This window comes from Miscanthus floridulus, chromosome 4 (genome assembly GCF_019320115.1).
Source record: "Miscanthus floridulus cultivar M001 chromosome 4, ASM1932011v1, whole genome shotgun sequence".
NCBI classification, from domain to species: domain Eukaryota; kingdom Viridiplantae; phylum Streptophyta; class Magnoliopsida; order Poales; family Poaceae; genus Miscanthus; species Miscanthus floridulus.
The window spans coordinates 32,756,341-32,776,747 of record NC_089583.1 but is presented as its reverse complement, the minus strand read 5'-3'; the positions used below and the strand labels follow the sequence as shown (position 1 = coordinate 32,776,747).

Here is a 20,407-nt window from a genome sequence, read left to right as displayed (position 1 = left end):
GATGAATCGATGGAGGACTTCTCCCTCCGCCTGTAGACGCTCATCAGCAAGCTGAAGAGCCATGGTGTCACCATCGACGAAGAGGAGGCAGTCTCCAAGTACCTCCACTCCGTGCCAGTAAAGTACATCTAGATCGCTCTCTCCGTAGAGACGATGCTGGACTTCTCCACACTCACCATTAAGGATGTGATAGGCCGTCTACGGGCGGTGGACGAGCGCCTGGAACAGGCGACAGCAACCAAGGATAGCGGCAAACTGCTGCTGATAGAGGAGGAGTGGGCTGCTCAGAGGAACTTCGGGGTAGCCTCCTCCAGCCGCGGTGGCGATGGCAAGCGCCGCGACAAGGCTTCTTCAGAGAAGAAGAAGCAGGTCGACCCCAACGTCTGCCGGCGCTGCGGGAAGACGGGCCATTAGGCATGAGAGTGCCCAAATCGCAAGCAGGAGAAGAAGGCTGAGGTTCATCTGGCGCAAGCTGATGATGATGATGAGGCCACTATCCTGATGGCGACGTTCTGTGCACTGCACGATGTCGAGGCCGAGGAGAAGGGAGAGGTGATGACGGTGGAAGGACCTAGGAAGGCCCTGAAGGCTATCAACCTCGATGAACCGCACGCCCAAGTCCACCTCGGACATGTGGGCGGCGAGCAGTCGCAGCGGTGGTATCTGGACTCTGGTGCCAGCAACCACATGATGGGCTCCAAGGCAGCCTTCTCCAATCTTGACGACGATGTTACCGGTACGATGAAGTTTGGTGACGGCTCAAGGGTGGCTATCCTAGGGCGTGGCACCATTATCTTCAGGTGCCAGAATGACAACCACCGCGCGCTAACAGATGTATATTACATCCCGTAGCTGCGTTCAAGCATCATCAGCATTGGTCAGCTAGATGAGCGTGGTAGCGAGGTACTGATCAAAGACGGAGTCCTCAGGATCAGGGACGGGGAGCAGTGACTTCTTACCAAGGTGAAGAGGTCCCTGAACCGGTTATACCTGCTCGACCTGAAGGTAGAGCAGTCGGTGTGCTTGGCGGCAAGGCACACCGAGGAACCGTGGCTGTGGAATGCCCGGTTCGGACATCTCAGCTTCGATGCGCTTGGTCGTCTAGAGAAGATGGTCCGAGGGCTACCCCACATCGAGCACGGAGGCGAGCTGTGTGATAGCATCCTGGCCAAGAAGCAGAGGAGGCTGTCGTTCCCAAAGGTGGCCAAGTATCACGCGGAGGATGCTCTTGAGCTCGTCCATGGCGACTTCTATGGGCCGATCATGCCAGCCACAAACGGTGGTCGGCGATAGTTCCTCCTGCTCATGGATGATTGCAGTCACTACATGTGGTTGCAACTCCTGACGAGCAAGGATAAAGCGACGGCAGCGATCAAGAAGATCAAGATGCGCGCGGAGGCTGAGAGCAGCAAGAAGCTTCATGTGCTGAGGACTGATCACGGTGGCGAATTCACTTCGGTGGAGTTCGCTGCGTACTGCGTGGATCAGGGTGTGGTACGACACCACATCATGCCGTACTCGCCACAATAGAATGGCGTGGTGGAGTGAAGGAACCAGACAGTGGTCGGCATGGCTCAATCCATGATGAAGGCCAAAGGCATGCCAGCAAGGTTCTGGGGTGAGGCGGTGACCACGGCGGTGTTCATCCTCAACCATGCTCCCACCAAGGCCCTAAAGGGTAAGACGCCGTTCGAGGCTTGGCATGGGTGCAAGCCGAGCATGTCCTTCGTTCGGACATTCGGCTGCATCGGCCACGTCAGGAAGACGAAGCCGATCCTCACCAAGCTAGAGGATAGGAGCACACCGATGGTGTTCCTAGGCTACGTAGAGGGTACCAAGGTGTACCAACTCTATGACCCATGCGGAGACAAGGTATTTGTCTCGCGCGACGTCATGTTCGACGAGAAGGTGGCTTAGGACTGGAACAGTCCAAGCAAGGGGGAAGCTAGCGGCTTCACCAGCACCTTCGTCATCGAGCACTTGGTCATCCACGGTGGTAGAGACGCTGGAGAAGTGGTGCTGAGCACTCCGGGAGGGGTGCCGAGCACTCTAGAGACAGAGTCGAGCACTCTAGGAGGGATGTAGAGCACTCCGAGAGGGGTGCAGAGCACTTCGAGAGGAGTGCCGAGCACTCCAAGAGTGGAGCTGAGAGGTCCTGTAGTGGTGGCGACCACTCCAAGATGGGTGCCGAGCACTCCCGTGGCAAAACAGAGGGGTCTTGCATTGGTGCCGACCACTGCAAGACGGGTGCCAAGCACTCCGAGAGGGGTGCAGACCACTCCAGTAGTGGTAACGAGCTGTCCAGGGGTAGTGCCAAGCACTGCAACCGGGGTGCCGAGCACTCCAGGTGCTGTGCCAAGCACTCCGGCGGAACAGGGAACTCCATTGACGCCGATCGAGTTCACCTCACCTCCAAGTGACATCACTGAGTTCGTGGATGCCTTCCATGAAGGTGAGGAGGTGTGGTTCTGCAGGCTAGATGACATCGTCGGTGGCATAGGGCCCTCAAGCCTGGTGGGTTGGCTGCTCAATGATCAAGAGCTACAGTGCAGAGGAACCACACACATTCGCGCTGGCCGAGCACGATGGAGACTGGCGATGGGTGATGCTGGAGGAGATGAAGGCGATCAAGGAAAATGAGACATGGGAGCTCATCGATCCACCTCTAGGATGCTGTCTGATCGGCCTAAAGTGGGTGTACAAGGTCAAGCGGGACAAGCTCTGCGCCATTGTCAAGCACAAGGTGCGCCTTGTCGCCCGAAGCTTTGTTCAGCGTGAGGGCATCGACTTCGAGGAAGTCTTTGTGCTAGTAGCACGCATGGAGTCTGTCTGTTTGCTACTAGCCTTGGCAGCGGCAAAGGACTGGCGCGTCCATCACCTGAACGTAAAATCGGCCTTCCTCAACGACGAGCTGGTAGAGACGGTCTTCGTCAGGGAACCACCGGGTTTCGTCGTCAAGGGAGCGAAGCACAGGGTGCTCCGACTGCGCAAGGCGCTCTATGGGTTGCGGCAGGCCCCACGAGCGTGGAACGCCAAGCTTGACGCCACGCTGGGCGAGCTTGGGTTCCAGCGGTGCGCAACCGAGCACGCGCTCTACACACGGCGATGGGGGAAGGAGGAGCTCGTCGTCGGCGTGTATGTGGATGAATTGATCGTCACCGGTGCACATGCAGAGGACATCGACAGCTTCAAGCACGAGATGGCAGCTCGTTTTCGAATGAGCGATCTCGGGGCACTCTCCTACTACCTTGGCATCAAGGTGAGACAGGGGAAGGAGGAACTCACGCTCGGTCAGAGCGCGTATGCCTCGAAGCTGTTGGAGCAGAGCGGCATGGCTGAGTGCAAGCCATGCGTGAGTCCGATGGAGGAGCGGTCTGAAGCTGACAAAGGCCTGCACCGCGGTGAAGGTGGATGCAACACTCTACCGTAGCATCGTCGGCAGTCTGCGCTACCTAGTCCACACGAGGCCGGACTTTGCGTTCGCCGTGTGCTACGTTAGTCGTTTCATAGAGGATCCTCGAGAGGATCACTGGGCTGTGGTGAAGCGGCTGTTGCGCTACGTCAAGGGGACGGTGGATCAAGGGATCGTCTTCCCCAAGATAGGCAGAAGCAGGCTGCAGCTCACTGTGTTCAGCGATGTAGACATGGCGAGGGACATCGACGGACGACGGAGCACCTCTGGCGTGCTCGTCTTCCTTGAGTCGGCTCTAATTTCATGGCTATCGCTGAGACAGAAGGTGGTGGCGCTGTCTACGTGCGAGGCAGAGTACGTAGCAGCGGCCATAGCGGCGTGCCAAGTTGTGTGGCTACGCCGGCTGCTAGGCGAGCTACCCGATGCAGAAGCTCACCCATGGACAACTAGCCCACCATCGTCCTCGCAAAGAATCTGGTTCTCCACGATTGGAGCAAACACATCGACGTGAAGTTCCACTTCCTCAGGGACTGTGTCTATGGAGGGCAGATCATCATCGAGTTCGTCGAAATTGGTCGGCAACTCGCGAACGTCCTCACGAAGCCGATCGGCTGTCTTCGACTCACGGAGCTGAAGAAGATGATCGGCATGGAGATGGTTCAAGGGTAGCAGAAGGATTAGGGAAAGAATTGTTAGATAATCTTCTGCATCCCTTGTGTGAATGCACAGCAGGTGAAGGAGGCGCCAAAAAGGGCCCCTGTAGTTGCACTACAGCAGCTATAGGGGCAGGCGCTGAACGGCAACTCGCGAACGTCCTCACCAAGCCGCTCGGCCGTCTTCGACTCACGGAGCTGAAGAAGATGATCGACATGGAGAGGGTTCAAGGGTAACAGAAGGATTAGGGAAAGAATTGTTAGATAATCTTCTGCATCCCTTGTGTGAATGCACAGCAGGTGAAGGCGACGCCAAAAAGGGCCCCCTGCAGTTGCACTACAGCAGCTGCAGGGGCAGGCGCCGAACGGCTCACCTGCCGCACTGTAGCCACAGCAGGGACATGCGCCAAAGGCAGCCCTGCTGTCACATCTAGTCACTGTAGCAGCATGGCAACTGTACTAGGACTAGATGGATAGAGTTGTATAAATAGTTTGCCACTGCAACTCAGTAAAGAGAGAGTTCAGATTTGTCATCTGCTATACAGGGCTCCGGCCAACGCTGGTGTCTCTGCTGTGTGTGTATGCTCTGTTCTCCCTCTCTTCTTCTACCTCAAGCCATAGTGTGTGGTCGGACAACGTCTGTCGTGGTCGGCCATGGTCGGCAAAACTGGTGAGTGGTCGACTCACCTGAGTCGGTGATCTTGTGGGCTAACAATGAGGTCGCCCTGGTTTCACCTGGCCCATAGGTGTTTTATGGTTGCTTTTTTCCCCAGTTTAGTTGCTGGTCCCATGGGCTGAAACAGGGTGACTGATCTTGTATTCTTGTACCTTTTTAAATCGAACGGCAAAGCTCGTGCCGCCCTTTCGGGAAAAAAAAACATATCCCAAACCTATATGTCTATCATCAACTGCTTTGATGTCTACGTATGTGCACTAAGCTCCTCATTAATATCACTATATGCGACTGCGGTATGGGTAGCTTGGTATAACTTATTCCAACAAGGATCAACCGCCTTTAATTGGGGAGATATGGAGTGTCTCTTTGACATCTATAGTTCTGTCAATGGCGACCTCCCTTCCCATGATTTTGCTGTTCTCTGTCCTGACATGTGGTTCACCAAGTGCCAAAATTTTTCCCCTAGCTTGATTTTGCCATCTGAAGTAGAAGATAAATTGCATTCCTAGAAAAAGGGTGGGGTTCTGTCAATATGCACGTCACATAGACTCAATCATCCTTCATTTCGAGTCGATTGGATCTGTTGACAGAAACATTATAATCTATAGTTGCTTGAGAAAAGAGTTATGACATTTAAAATAATCTCGTCATTTCAATTCTTCAAACGACAGTCAAGTATGTAACGCCTTGATATGTCTATTTTTAACTAATTCATCGAATATCTTATCACACTTGGATATATCAAAGATAAATTTAGTATCTTCCTGTCTTTTTTGTGAATTGGATTAAGAGAAGCACAAATACATGGCTTGGCTGCAGACGACTTATGGATAAGCAGGATCTATGTCACCGTACAGAGAGATAAACCCATAACCAAAGATTTTGTTTAGAATTAATTTCTCTAGGTATCTGAGCGACGAATATAGAAACATCAACCTGATAGAACTAGTTAATTGAATTATATTATTTGGAGAACAATCTATTGGTTTAAGAATAATTCACTAAATCAAATCAACCATTATGCAGTGGGTGGAAGTAGCGCTCCTCCGAATCTGAAGCCACAACGTGTACCTGCAAAAATGCATGCACGCCGAGGATCCCAGGGCTAGATGAGGATTCACTAGAACTGCGCTGTACGGCTGTACCTAATACGTGTACGGTGGTTGGCCATCCGGCTCTCGTTGCAGTACAGTCACCGCCCAAAGAAAATGAAAAGACCATTGGCATCAGCGGCACCTGCAGGATGTCAGCGTAATTGGCCTCTGAATTCTATGCGTGCCGGCCCTTTCTCTTGCCCAGGGAACGGCCGTGGTTGTAAAGTTGGATGAAATTGGATGAAAAACACTGTTTCGGATGAAATGTTGTTAGCGAAAAACACTGTTCCTAATGAAAAAAGAAGTCGAACAAACCGGTTTTAAGGACATGCGAACGTCGCTCAGATGCCATGTCCACTCCTCCAGATGTCTGCCAAGCCTATCCACCTACTGCTCTTGCTGTATAGAGTGATATCAAAGCCGAAGAGAAAAACAAAGGGGACGATATATATATACATTGAGGTCTTATTTACAAATACTTGTTACTGTCGGAATGGTTGTTGGTTGCTGCCTTCCCGGTGCACTCTTGGCTACATTTGCACTACTCTGTTTGGCGCTTCGTGATCCGAATTACATTCGTGTGATGTGATTATCTGTTTATATTTTTTTTAAAAAACTCAAGTCGGATTAGATGCATGATGACACCGTCTGCATCTGGCCCTGCCATTGACATTATAGCAAAGTATCAATTTCATTATGTCATTAATTGCCTAGGATAAATTCCAGTGTGCTTGGATGATGATTTTAAATAAATAGGAAGATCCAGCGATAAGCAGCTTTCACATGGTAGCCACAAGTCTTTTTTGGCTTGCTGTCTCATCAGAACACAGAAACAGCAGCTGGTTTCATGATGAGCGGCGAGGGCGGCTCTGTGGAGGCGCTCAAGTACATGGCAACTTCCACCGCATGCAGGTGTGCGACGACAAGGACGTGTACAGCACCGCCATGGCTTTGACCTCAAGCTTTTCCATGGTGCCGCCCACTGCTTCGATCCTCTCCCCTGCCATGCCACGCCGCAGGAGTGGAAGTAGCAGCCTCCTGGTCTCCATGGACGACCGCACGCCACCTACGCAGCCGCTGCCCCCGGGTCCATGGCATGGCCACTAAAACCACGAGTACGACGGTGAGGGGCGGGGAAGAGCTGGTCGCGAATCCTACCAGATCAGGAAAAGGTGGTAGGGTTGAAACAAGAGCGCTTCAACAATGCAGATTTCACCTGATTTCCAAGACATTGGAAACGGTGCACACAAGTTATCCTGATGAAACTTTAATCATTTCTTTCCTCATTAATTAAAATAATGCTATGTCACCATATTTACTAATGTGGCACCTCACATTTAATGCAAATAAAACTCTCATGAAACTACTTGCCCTGTTCGCTTGGTCGTAAATGATCGTGGATTATAAGCCAGAACAATATTTTTCTCTCACACCAAACCAGCCAGCAGTAATAATCCACGATCGTATACGATCGTATCAGCACCAGCCGAACAGGCTGACTGTCAATTAAGACTGACCTACATCACTTAACATCTAAAAATCGGTTGGTTAGTTTCCTCAAAAAGATATTGTAAGCTCAATCTCTCTCTCTCTCTCTCTCTCTCTCTCTCTCTAATCTTAGGTGAGGTGCAAACTTGATGCCTGTTCTACTACTTCTACCGTCTGAACCAAAAGTTGCTTGTACAAGTGTACTATGCTTTCCATATATAAATTCCTCAGTGGCATTCTTTATGTCTCTCCAGGGAAATTGTAGTGCTCTTTTTCTTTCTGCCATTATTGGCAAAAAAGAGGGAAAGATTTTTTAAAAACGAAGGACATCATCCGGCATCCAGAGGCTCATCGATGAGCTTTGGACAAATGACTGCCTCTGGGACCTTGCCTTTCACTGCTGAGGGAACGACGGACGTGTCTGTCCTACAGGCTTTTCCGTTGTCTCCATGTCTAGAACTCCTGACTTCTCCTAAGCCTATATCTAAGGATGAAAACGGTATGGATATTTTCCGACCGTATTCGAAACCGAATCCGTTTAGAGAGGTTGAGATCTGTCCATATCCGAGTCCGGATATCCAACATCCGATACTGTATCCGTATCCGAATACTCAAATCGCATATTTATGATGTCAATATCCAATCGTATCCTATCCGACATAGTTGACACTATCCGTATTCGAATCCGAATCCGAACAGAAATATGAAAACAAATATAATATCGGTGATATCCATCCGTATCCTACTGGCCTCGTTGCATGCTCCAACATATGTGCACTTTTGGAGATTGGGTACCCTAGCATATATACTGCCCTGTGCCCTCTCGCTGACGACCCTGATTTATGGATAAGTGCTTTACGTCGCATTGCATCCATACACACATATAATTGGTGTTATTAGAGTGCTTGGGTTCGTGGTGTGCTCCTGGCAACATTTATAGTTTGTGCTACACGAAATGAATGAGCGAGAGCAATGTAAATATGATTACCCCTTTTCAAAGACTCAAGCCTTAGTTTCATTTTTATAGGGGATCCGAGTAGTCACTTTCCCAATTACTACTTACACCTAGCACAACTACTAATTAATCTTTTGGGTGATTAAGAGAGGGCAACTCAGTCATTTACATTTGAACATTACGATGTCCTTCACTCTACAACCTCAACTCTTTGGGCTGCCTCGACTTCTACTAGCGAAGCGCTGCTTCCTTTCACTTCATTCGTTTCATAAATAGGCGTCCTGCAGCAAATTAAAACACCTGGAACGGAGATCTCAGAATGAATGAACATGTGGCTCGAGCCAAGCCTAGCCCCAACAACACATACAACTGAAAAGTGGATGGACTTTGTCATGCCTGACTCGCATGGACAGCGTTTGGTGTGGTTGTCCTGCATTTTTGAGAAGCGAATGAAAGACGCAGAAATAAAAATGGCCTATGTCCCATGGACGCTTCCATGCCACCAACGATGGTTGCCCAAAGCCCTTCGAGTGGAACCAATTGAGCGGACTGTACCGTACCTAGCTAACATGCATGCATGTGTATGGTGTTCCATGAGCCCGAAGTTCTTTGGCTCAGCATCAGTCCCTGGCCCAGAGAAAAGCAAAATTAACATCATCTTGAGGCACCAACGCCACACTGATAACGTTTGCATATAGATGCATGCATTCTGAGCCTATCTCACGTACTTTCACCATGAATGGCGGCACTTTCTCCTGCAGAGCGAACGGCCATATAACAGTTTTGCAGTCCTTTCAATCCACTGCTTTGATGTCTATGTATGTGCCCTAAGCTCCTCATTAATATCACTATATGCAGCGACTGCAGTATAGGTAGCTTGGTATAACTGATGCCAACAAGCATCAACCGCCTTTAATTGGGGAGATTTGAAGAGTCTCTTTGACATCTGTCGTCTTGTCAATGGGTACCTCTCGCTTCCATGACTTTGATGTTCTCTGTCCTGACCTGTGGATCAGCATGTGCCAAATTCTTCCCCTTTGATTTTGCCATCTGAAGAAGATCAATTGCATTTTTTTTTATGAAACAAGATCAATTGCATTCATAGGGAACGGGCGGTAGGGTTTTGTCAATATGCATGCATGTCGCATAGACTCATTCACAGACTAGCAGGATACATGTCACCGTGCAGGGAGGTAAACCCATAACCAAAGATTTTGTAGAGAAATAATGTATATATTGGCTGTTTTAAGAATTCACTCTAATCGAATCAACCATTATGCAGTGGGTGGGGATAAGTACCGGTCCTCAGAACCCACAACATATACCCGCAAAAATACATGCACGCCGAGAGAGGAGCTGTACGGTGGTCGGCCAGCCAGATATCGTTGGCGTCACTGCCCAAAGAAAATGAAAAGACCATTGGCGTCAAAGCGGCACCTCCAGGATGTCTGGCAATTGGCCTCTGAATTCTGTGCAACTTTCTCTGTCCGAGCACATGTCTTGTGAGATGCCATGTCGACTCCTCCAAATGTCTCCCAAACCTATCCACCAACTACACTGCTCTTGCTGTATAGAGTACTTCATATATAACAAATTATGTGCACTAACCCTGAGGATACTGCAGTATAAGCGCACACACATATATATATAGACAACACATAGATAATTATTACTGTGCGAATAGTTGTTGGTTCCTGGTGTACCCTTGGCTATCAATGTATACTGCATACATATATGATATATGTGTGGCCATCGGGTAGTAGTAGTACGCGCGCGTGTCTATATATCTGTGGGTTATTGCCCTGGGGATGGAAGTGATATCAAAGCCGAAGAGAAAAACAAAGGGGACGATATATATGCATTGAGGTCTTATTTGCATATAGTTGTTACTGTCGGAATGGTTGTTGGTTCCTGCCTTCCTGGTGCACTCTTGGCTACATTTGCACTATACTCTGTTTGGCACTTCGTGAGCTTAATTAGGTTCGTGTGGTGCGATTACCCGTTCTACATTTTCTTTAAAAAAACACACAAGTCAGATTAGATCCATGTTGACACCGTCTGCATCAGGCCCTGCCCCTATTGACATTATATCTTAGTATCAATTTCATTATGAAATGTCATTTATTGCCTAGGATAAATTCCAGTGTGCTTGGTTGATGATGTTAAATAAATAGGAAGAACCACATAAACTATATGTAAAATGGGGAGCAAGACACTACGAATTCTGGAATACATGCTAGCACATATGCTAAGGCCTGTGGGCAAAAACAATGGAATAATGCATATATGATTGAGAGCAACCGGGAATCAAGTTGACACAAGTCATGAGAGCTTCCCCAGTCATAGAAGTGGAATAATTAACCCCAATAAAAATTATAACTGCATATCATACAAAGACAACCATGCTACTAGTTAAGAGCAAGGAGCTTTGCTGAGGGTGATACACAGCCTTCTTCTCTGCTTGAGAGCAATACAACTTTTCTCGCACATCACCTCTCGACGGAACATGACTATGCAGGTCAAATATATAGTCAGTGTCTCAAGTCTGACATTCTTAAAATCTACACTTATTGTTCACACAAAGAGTAAATATTTCGACAAAGTATGTCTTGACGAGTTGTTCTTTAGATGATCCTGGTGAGCAACTCTAAGAAGAGCAGCACCGTGACGTAAGAGCGTTAGAATTTGTGGCTGACACTTGAATGGATTGTCCCTCTCTGAGGTTACCAGACCCTGAACCAGACTCCTCAGAAGACAGGGGCTTCTTGTTGATTATTCGGTAGATCTCAGCTAGAACAGTCTGAAAAGCCTTCTCGACGTTTATTGCATCAAGTGCAGAGGTCTCGATGAAGAACAAACCTTCGCTCTCTGCAAAGCTTGCAGCATCCTCAACCGCGACAGAACGCAGGTGTCTAAGGTCGATCTTGTTGCCAATGAGCATGACAACGATGTTCGAGTCAGCATGGTCCCGGAGCTCCTTCAGCCACCTCTTCACATTCTCAAATGTCATTACTTTAGTGACATCATAGACTAGCAATGCCCCTACAGCTCCACGATAGTAAGCACTTGTGATTGCTCGATACCTCTCCTGCCCAGCAGTGTCCCAAATTTGAGCTTTTATAGTCTTGTTATCCACCTGAATCAGGGAAATCAAATTTTGTAACTTATTTCTTCAGTAGAAGTGGGAAAAAGAAGTATTATTGTCTTAATAAAAAGCAAAATTAATTCATAAGTAAATGCAATGTGCATCACATATAAGTGAAAAAATGATCAATTTATCTGAATAATAAAATTAACTAGGAACTTTCTTCAGATCATTTGTTTCAAACTCTGTTACATACTGATCGAGCTTCCATGGTGACTGGACCAAATCCTTGCCCAGTCCAAATGGATGGGCCAGCAATATAGATCAATCCTGACCCATCCGTGTGGAATGGGTTGGGATTTGGTCCAGCCAAACTGGCCCTAATGTCATGTTATGTTCCAGGTTTTCTTCTCATCCATGGCTGAATATAATAATACCATACATAAGAACTGTAGCCAATTGCATTCATGTTACATACTAAGATTCTGGTAGATCCCCATTCAATGTCATATTTGGCCTCTGATTTCTGTATCATTCCTAGTTTAAGATAATAATACAGTTTAAAAAACAAGAGCAAGCAGTTTTAAACATTGCATTCATCAATCTTAAGCAGATGCATGAAATTTACTAAAATGCATGTTTGTATTAACAGCATAGCCAAGCACTAAATCATATTTCATCATGGCAATCTGCCAAATGGTAGTAAAACCTTTATAGCATTTCATAGATGGAAAAAACATCCTATAGTACATTGATACATTGTAAACTAGCTATTTGTCCATGTATCGTTGATCTGATTACTAACTGAATCCATTCCAACAAACAACGAGAACTTTCAATTCCAGTATCACTACCAAACCTTTAAACACAATAACCAATCAGAAAAGAATTTCTTTTCTTCATTGCCTGTAATGATTCACGTCCCTCAAGGTCTGGGATTGAGGAACCAGAACAAATGTCTATACATTTCACTAGGATGTGCAAGCAAGATTATCACAAAGCAGAGCATTGCAGTATCCTAATTAATGTGAAACGAAAAATGTGGATTCAAAATTCAATCCCCGCGGCACTCATAATAAACAATTGTGATATATAACTATCATTTTGAGTTTGTCAGGCAACATTTTGCAGTAAATTACACCTCTTTGTGGTGCTGGAGAAAGGAATCAATAAGAGAAAACTAATCCAGAAGGTTAGGCATGGTCCATGTGCATGAATCTAAACAGAGTAATTCAAACCTGAAAAAGTAAATATCTGTCAGTAATCACTTCATTCAATTTATCATTCATTTCAGGTCCTCAACTACCATAGCCTGAAAGAAATAACTCCCACCTAATTAAACATGCATCCATAATTTGTGGCCACTAGTACATTCACGGGTGTACCCTTGGGCAACTTCCCGTGGGAGGAAAGTTGAGAAAGTACCACCATCTGTTGTAGGCGAGGCGACCGTACCAACAGCGGACACTAAACGGCAGAGTTCTCCAAGTACTTTCTCAAGACAAGAAACCCAACCCACCACCATGAGCATATCAAATCCGAACAAGGCACAATTCTACGGGGTTGGAAGCCAAGAATCTCTTGAACAGAGCACCCAAGCGAAGCGAGGAATCACCCCGGCGAGCATTACCAGTCAAACGTACTAATTCTATACACTGGTAGAATAAAAGATAAAAATTCCCCACCAGTAATAAAACGTTGAAGAAAAGTGGAGCAGGAGACAGGGGAGAGAGGTGTAAAATTCGTCGGACCTGGAGTGTGCGCGTGGCGAATTCGACGCCGATGGTGGACTTGGAGTCGAGGGCGAAGGTGTTCTTGGTGAAGCGGGAGAGCAGGTTGGACTTCCCCACGCCGGAGTCGCCGATGAGCACCACCTTGAAGAGGTAGTCGTACTCGTCGCCGCCCTGCTCCCACGACGCCGGCCGGCGAGCCATGCCCTGCCGCCTCCTCGCCTTGCTCTCTGGTTCCCTCCGCAGTCCGCCCGCCTCGCCGTCGCCGGCCGGGCTCCACCTTGCGCGCTCTGACTTGTTGGAGTCCTCGCTGTCGCTTCGGGGGGCGTGGCGACGGGGGCAGAGAACAAGGGCGGTTCTTGTTCGTTCTTTGGGAAAGTGGGAGGAGGAATTCAGGATTCCCTTCCCCCGCAGTTTCTGAGAACGTCAATCCTTTTTTTCCCCCTCGATTATCGAGAAGATGGCAATGTTTGTAGAAGGTTTTGGAATTTGGATCCTTTGAGTACAATCAGGATCTTTGTAATTTCAAATTGCTAATCTTTGAATAGGAGCTGCACCGAAGTGAAAAGCAGCAATCTTTTGAACTTAAATCTTCTTTTTTGGCTTTTTAAAAAGTCCAAAGTAAGCCTTCATGTTTGTGTAGACCTTTTCCTGGATTTGGACGAAGTAACCTCCAAAATGAATCGTGCTATAAACTGCTAATGCTCGTAATTTAATTAATCCATTTATTTTACAAAATACAGTACGACGTACTATAAATTAGACAGGTTTCAACAAAAAAAAAAAATCAAACAAGAAAGAAATTTGACTTCTTATTATAGAGCTTCCAAACATTTTTTTTTTCTAGCAGAGGCTCTAAAGTTTAGTTCAATACGGAACGCTGCCCTTGCTCTCTTGCTCAGGCTGGCAACCTCTCTCTATATATAACCATAAGCAGGCTTTTCACACTATCGTTTGCACGATACGTTGCTGGCCACACACCAGAAAGCAGAAAAGTGAAAAGGAACTAGCACACAACGCGTACCATACAAGCTGCATTTTTAAATTAAACTGGGGAAAACAGGCCGTGGAATGGAGGTACACAGATATTCCAATTGGACACAAGTTCATGTACCACTCGTAAAACCAAAAATTTCGCAAAACAGTCTGTAAGGATTGAATAGTCCCCGAAAAAACTCATATCTTACAAAAGCTAACTTACAAAGGGAATGATCAAAGTCTTGAATTCCGAACAGTGCCGAAAGGGATTGCATTTTTTTATACTCAGTATATTATCTACTGGAGCCATGCAGATTGGATTCACAAAAATCGCTGGTTGGATTGGGCCTTGCATCACAAACATAATAGGAATTGGTGCTCCGACATGATACAAGATATCACAACAAGGTGTTATGACACGAGATGCCAATCAAGACTTCTAGCACTGGATACTGTGACATCCTAATGTTTTTGGTGAGAATCAAGAAACAGTACGAGTCAAAACCAAGATGGGGCTAAAGCACTGCAATCTGGTGGCAAAAGAGAGTATCAGAGTACCAATGCTCCAGCAGATACCTTGTTGATTAATGGTCCGGAGATAAGAACGCGGACTATCAACTCACTAGGCTAAAAAAAAGAGAGGAGCTGGCAATGACAGAAACTTGGACCATAGCTTTAACCACGAGCATGACAAGAAATCCACCAAATCAGGGTCGCTCCTCTCTCTGTCAGTTCCCACTACAGAAACAGGAAGCTTCAAGAGAAAATGCTGTGTGGGAGCCAAATCAAAAAGGTATACCCTGTATGTGGATCAGAACGGATGCTGACAAGCAGAAGATACCATGATTGCAACCCCAAGTCCCCAACCATTTCAAAACTGACAAAAATGTAAGTTTCACTTCTCTTGGGCCTCACAAAAATCATTCTTTGAACTTAAATGAGCATGTAGTGGCCCTATATCTGGGACTTCTTCAATACCTTCAGCAGGCTGAGGAAGAAAACTCGTGTAAGGATTCCATCAAATCTAAAAACAGGTAAAAGGGGAGAGAATGCAATGGATACACAAATACCTGTAGGAATTCTAAAAGGCGCCATAGTAGGTAATTGATGATCATAACTAGGCAAAACAGTTTTCCAGCCCAAGATCCACAAGTAAGATATCTGCACCATTAGAGGCACCAAATGAACAAATGTATTTCAATTTGGATGTCAGTGAAAATGTGGAGATATGGATAATAAATTGACAAGATCTAAACATTATTTGCCACAATAACGTATAAATTGATTTAGCACAAGAACAGGAGGGGATGATGAAATAAATTTTGTTAGTCAATGATAGACAAAAAACAGATATACATTATTTCATTAATAAAATCTATTGAAGAAACAAGATGAGTCGTCAGCATCTTGTGTTTACTCACCGGGGAAGGCGATCTAGTAAATTTGTTGTTGGAAACTGCATTGCACGATCATAAACAATCTTAGTTCTTTTGGCCACATCATCCCAACTATAAAGTTTTTTCATCTAGGATGCAAAACAGAAGAAGATCAATCAAGAACAAGGACCTTGCACACGACTAAATAGAGGCTAATGCAAAATGAACACAATGGAAAGGGTACAATTAAGGTGTGGAATGTTGAGAGTTCAGACTTACCCGAAGATGCATAATTTGGGGGTCTATGCCAGGTAGCATGTCGATGGCTTTCTTGACAGCTCTTACCATATCTCCAGGTGCTGGTTCTGCAAGTACTATCATGTCATCTGGAAGAACCTGTAAAAAGAAATAATGAACTGCATGAAACTGAAAAATCATCTAACAAAGGTTGGGATTTTCTGTAAAAGTGAAACTTAAGATCATAACTGCATACCTCAGGGACACCACCGACTCTTGTGCTCACTGTCAACAGTCCACAGCTTGCTGCTTCTAGAATGGCTATGCAAAATGCCTCTGTAAGTGAACTAAAAATAACAAAGGTTAGGTTTCAGTGTTACTTACAGTATTATACATAAAATGGTCAAACCCTTTGCATCTGTCCCAGAGATTAATTTTCCTATCAATTAGTTTCTCTATAGCACTATGTCATAATTGACAATGAAGGTAGGTGATGCAAGATGAGAGAAAAGTTATCATCCTTCAGTTAACTCCTGATCCATCTAAAATATATTTAGAATTCGGAAGAAAACTACCCATTACGTCCATGAATAAACTTGTGTATTAAATCATATTCCTAGTTTGTGTTTTTGGACCACATACTCAAGAGAACTTAAATAATCTGATATAAGAATGTCAAAATTTTATTGCAAGCACAGAAAAGGTATCCCAAATTCAAATGGCTCAAGATCCAAGTCCATCAAGAAAAGAGGGATGAACACACTGGAGAGTAGAAACAAGATTTTTCAACTTGAAATGATGAAAATGTAGGAAGAATTTACCTGTTCAAAAATATATGTCCAGATATCAGAACCGATCGCACCTGAGCATGAGGTACAGCTCCTAACATCTCAACTCTATCCTGAAGGGAGAACTTCTCCCTCATTTCTTCAAGGCGCACACGTTTTGGACCATCACCACCAACAATAAAGCGAACCTGACAAGTCCATGGCGTCATTAATTGACAAAATACAACCAACTTCCTAAATCCAAAACAAAACATACAATAAGAAAATAATGGTGCAAGATGACTTCATGAAAACAGCCAAACTCTACTGTCCAATGAAAATGTACTGCCATAGACTTTGTTTTACATGCACATCAATCAAAACATTTGGTGATCGAGTTTGCTATATGCTGTGTAACAAAGGCTCTCCCTTAGTGTGTACATACACAATTCACCAGGGTTATTTGGCTTATATTGTGATGTAGCTCAAACTCACCTTTGGAAATAGACGACACAATTCTGGAATGACTTCAACAAGAAGGTCGGCACCTTTTCGGTATACTAATCTACTGATCACAACAATAACTATTTCATCACAGCTTAAGCGCTTGGGGGAGGGAGTAAACATTGCAGTATCAACTGCATTAGGAACCATGAAAACCTTCTCTGGAGATATCCCAGACCTCAAGACAGTGTTCTCTTTGCTTGTATGAGAGACACATATTGCCTGATCAATATCTGCAAGAGTAAACTGCAGCACCTTATTCATGTGAATGCTTCCAGCATCAGCAAAACCATAAAGTGAGTGATCTGTGAAGACAACTTTGTACCCCATCGTCCTAGCATGCATTAATGCTTCATGACACAGTGTTGAAAAAGCTTGATGTCCATGCACGACAGAAATCTTCTCTCGAATAATAATTGTCCTTACAATTGGAAAGGTCAAGAATAATGTAGGAAGTGTATTCTGCATCAGGAATGGCCTCCATGGTACATAATAGACCTTTAAACCGTTTGTGACATATCGTACTCCAGATCTATTTCCATACGCATGCGTCATGACAACAACCTAGGGAAAACACATAAATTTCGTTCAAATCTTTGCTCAAAATTTGGCAGCTCACAGTTAATGATCTACTATGCATGTCCATGTCATCCAGTCTGACAGCATCTCAGTATACATGCAAGATCCTAAAAGTCTAGTATAACACAGATAAGGGTAAAGAAACTGATGAAAGTGGCAGATTGGAGAGAAAAATAATCATTAGTATATCGGATGAATATTTGTTAAGAGCATCTAACATCCTAAAGAATCGATAAGCAAACAGAAAGCTATATAGTTTTGAGGAAAATAGGACCTTATGGCCAAGCTTAAGTAGACATTGTGACAGGTAGTAGATATGGCTTTCCACCCCACCAAAGTTTGGAAAGAAAAAGTCAGACACCATCAAAATCCTGTGCTTTGTGCCTTGCCCATCCATTATGTCCGAAAACTGAAATCCAAAAAACAAAACTAAGCATAGCATGATGTAAGACTGCAGGGGTTACAAAGGGAAAACACACTGAGCAGAGCAACATAATGCACCACATATTAAACCTACAAAAGTAAAATGAACTAATAACTTACAATGCCAACTACAATATGAAAGATAAGCATCTTTGATTCTTTGTTCCAAGAGACTACAAGTAGGCATTACCTCATATGAGGATTCAACCATAAAAGGGCCAAACAAGAATTGCTCATAATGCTAAGGCCATTTTTCATTCACCCAGTTACCACCGTCCTCTATTTCTATATTTTGTTTTGCTAGCAACGTTTTTAGTTTCATTCAAATGTGAAGAAAAGAAAAGGCCTAGCCAACCAATTTTAGTTGCCTCAAATTAAAAGCATTTGCTAACACGAATCACATGTGGTGTTACTTGCTAAAAGCCTAAAAGGAAATCTCAGAGTCAGTTCCCTTCTTGATCAAGCTGCTACTAACAATGTTCCAACTGGCTTCCCTTAGACATAGCTTTGCTGAGAACTCAAGGCAGCCTGTTTGACAACATGGCATTTTATTGCCCTGCCTGGCAAACCATTATTGAATTCAAGAGACTTTCATTCTCTTTCTTGTTTTTGTCTGATTTCTTCTACGTGACTCAACAGTTATTTTGTGGCAATTTGCTTCATGCCTTTGCAGTGCCCACTGATTCATATATTCTCGTTATTGTTTAATGTTTAATATACTACCCCTTTTATGGATGTAGTGTGGTGCAAACAGTGAACAACTGAACATGTAGAGCATCCCCAACAGAGTGAGAATACCACCCCCAATAACAATTGACGGAAAAAAAAACAACACCATTCGCAGGTTTGGGGGCTCCAATAGAACCCCAATCCCACATCAAGGAGAATGATTTTTTCTGATCCCAAAAACCAGCCGCCCACCCCTAAACGAAAGAGGAACCCTCCACCCCCAATCCGCTGGTAAACAGGCCACTCTTAGGTAGCGTTTGGTTGGAGCGACAAGGTGGCATGGGATGGGACGGACCTGGGACGAGCAACGTTTGGTTGAGGGGCGAGCAGGAGTGAGGATGTCCCTCGTGCGAATATACCGTGAGATGCGGGATGACCCCCGTCCCCAAAATTTTCACGGACGGGGGCGACCCAGGTGGGATGAGCGGCTCGCTGCGAAGAAGAAAGAAGAGGAGGAGCGTCGGTCACCGGTCACGGACGGGGTCGCGGGCGAGTGCTCCGTTGCCGTCGCGGACGAGGAAGGATAGCACCTACCTGTGGACGAGATCGATCCGCCGCACGAGCTCGCCCCGACCTCAGCTCCTCTCTGCCCCCGCACGCGTGGCCAAGATCCGCTCCAGCCCGCCGTCGTACGAGCTTCGCTCCGGCCCGCCGCCGCACGCGCTCGCGCCGGCCCCCGCTCTGCTCCGATCTGCCGCCACACGAGCTCGCCGGCGGAGGAAGCGCTCAGTGGCTGAGCTTGCCGGCGGAGGAAGCGCTCAGTGGCTCGCTGCCGAGCTCGGGGCAGAGGAGGCCCATGGCGGTGGGCGGCCGAGCTCGGGGCGGAGGACGGAAGAGGCACGGGGCGGGCGTCGGGAGGAAGAGATAAGGAGAGAGAGAGGGGAAGAGATAAGGAGAAGAGAAGGGAAAAGATTAAAAAAAAAAGAAAAAAAAAACTTACAAATGGGTCCCACTTGTCAGTAGCTCATCCCACTTTCTATGTCTCTGAATCAAATACAAAATGGGTCAATCATGTCCCTCGTCAACCAAACAGAAAATAAAGTCATCCCGTCCCCGTCCCATTGAGACAGGACCGTCCCACTCCGCTTGACTCCGCTCGAAAAGAGAGAGGAAGGCCGAGCGCTCACCAGATTCGACGAGCAGGTCGGCACAGGCGGCGGCCAGATCGAGCCGCCGAGCGGGGGGGTGCAGTTGGTGTGGAGGGGCGCGGCGCTGGTGCTCAGTGACGGAAATCTTCGCTTCCGACCAGCGGCCTGTTCGCTGGTTGGTTTCTGGGCTGGTTTGGACTGGCTGGTGCTGGTTTATTGTGAGAGGAAAACGCTGTTGGCTGGCTGGTTTGAGCTGGCTGAAACCAACAAGCGAACAGGGTGCAGGTCGGACAACAGACGCGAGCCGACCCCCGCTCGCCCGCGAATCTTCGAATAGAGCGCGAGCATGTGGCCCATCTATTCCCGTGCGCAGTGTTGGCCCATCTATTCCCACACGCGACGTTCTGCGAGCTCAAACCAGTATCCCCGGAATGACGCTCGCGCCTCCCTACGTACGACCCTATAGTTGGCAAACGGGCTGGCCCGGCCCGGCCCGGGCCAAGCACAACCTGCAAGGAGTCGAGCTGGCACGGCATGCCGTGCCTCTCAAGGCCGTGCCCCTCTGGGTCTCGTGCTTGGCCTTCGGCCCAAGCACGGCCCTATGAGCTGAAATCCGTGTCGTACCAGCCCGCT

The 20,407-nt window shown here is 46.6% G+C and overlaps 2 protein-coding genes across 5 annotated transcripts; both read right to left on the bottom strand.

Annotated features, from left to right (window-relative positions):
* Nucleotides 1-10,623: 10,623 nt before the first annotated feature.
* Nucleotides 10,624-13,976, bottom strand: LOC136549584 (ras-related protein RABA2a-like). Its single transcript, XM_066540914.1, has 2 exons — nt 13,115-13,976; nt 10,624-11,414 (listed from the first exon to the last, which is right to left on the bottom strand). Exons 1-2 carry the CDS (start codon nt 13,295-13,297, stop codon nt 10,926-10,928), a joined length of 672 nt encoding a protein of 223 aa, XP_066397011.1. The 5' UTR covers nt 13,298-13,976; the 3' UTR covers nt 10,624-10,925.
* Nucleotides 13,977-14,187: 211 nt separating this feature from the next.
* LOC136549583 (phosphatidylinositol N-acetylglucosaminyltransferase subunit A-like) lies at nt 14,188-19,561 on the bottom strand. 4 transcript variants are annotated; one of them, XM_066540913.1, is made up of 9 exons: nt 19,221-19,561; nt 17,809-17,963; nt 16,947-17,519; nt 16,506-16,660; nt 15,941-16,031; nt 15,727-15,843; nt 15,493-15,596; nt 15,142-15,232; nt 14,188-15,059 (listed from the first exon to the last, which is right to left on the bottom strand). In XM_066540913.1, exons 2-9 carry the CDS (start codon nt 17,929-17,931, stop codon nt 14,967-14,969), a joined length of 1,347 nt encoding a protein of 448 aa, XP_066397010.1. In that variant the 5' UTR covers nt 17,932-17,963; nt 19,221-19,561; the 3' UTR covers nt 14,188-14,966. The 4 variants fall into 4 exon arrangements, with proteins under 4 accessions (XP_066397010.1, XP_066397006.1, XP_066397007.1 ...); XM_066540909.1 differs by having other exon boundaries at nt 17,809-17,943; XM_066540910.1 differs by lacking the exon at nt 19,221-19,561 and adding an exon at nt 18,982-19,198 and having other exon boundaries at nt 17,809-17,943.
* Between the last annotated feature and the right edge of the window lie 846 nt (nt 19,562-20,407).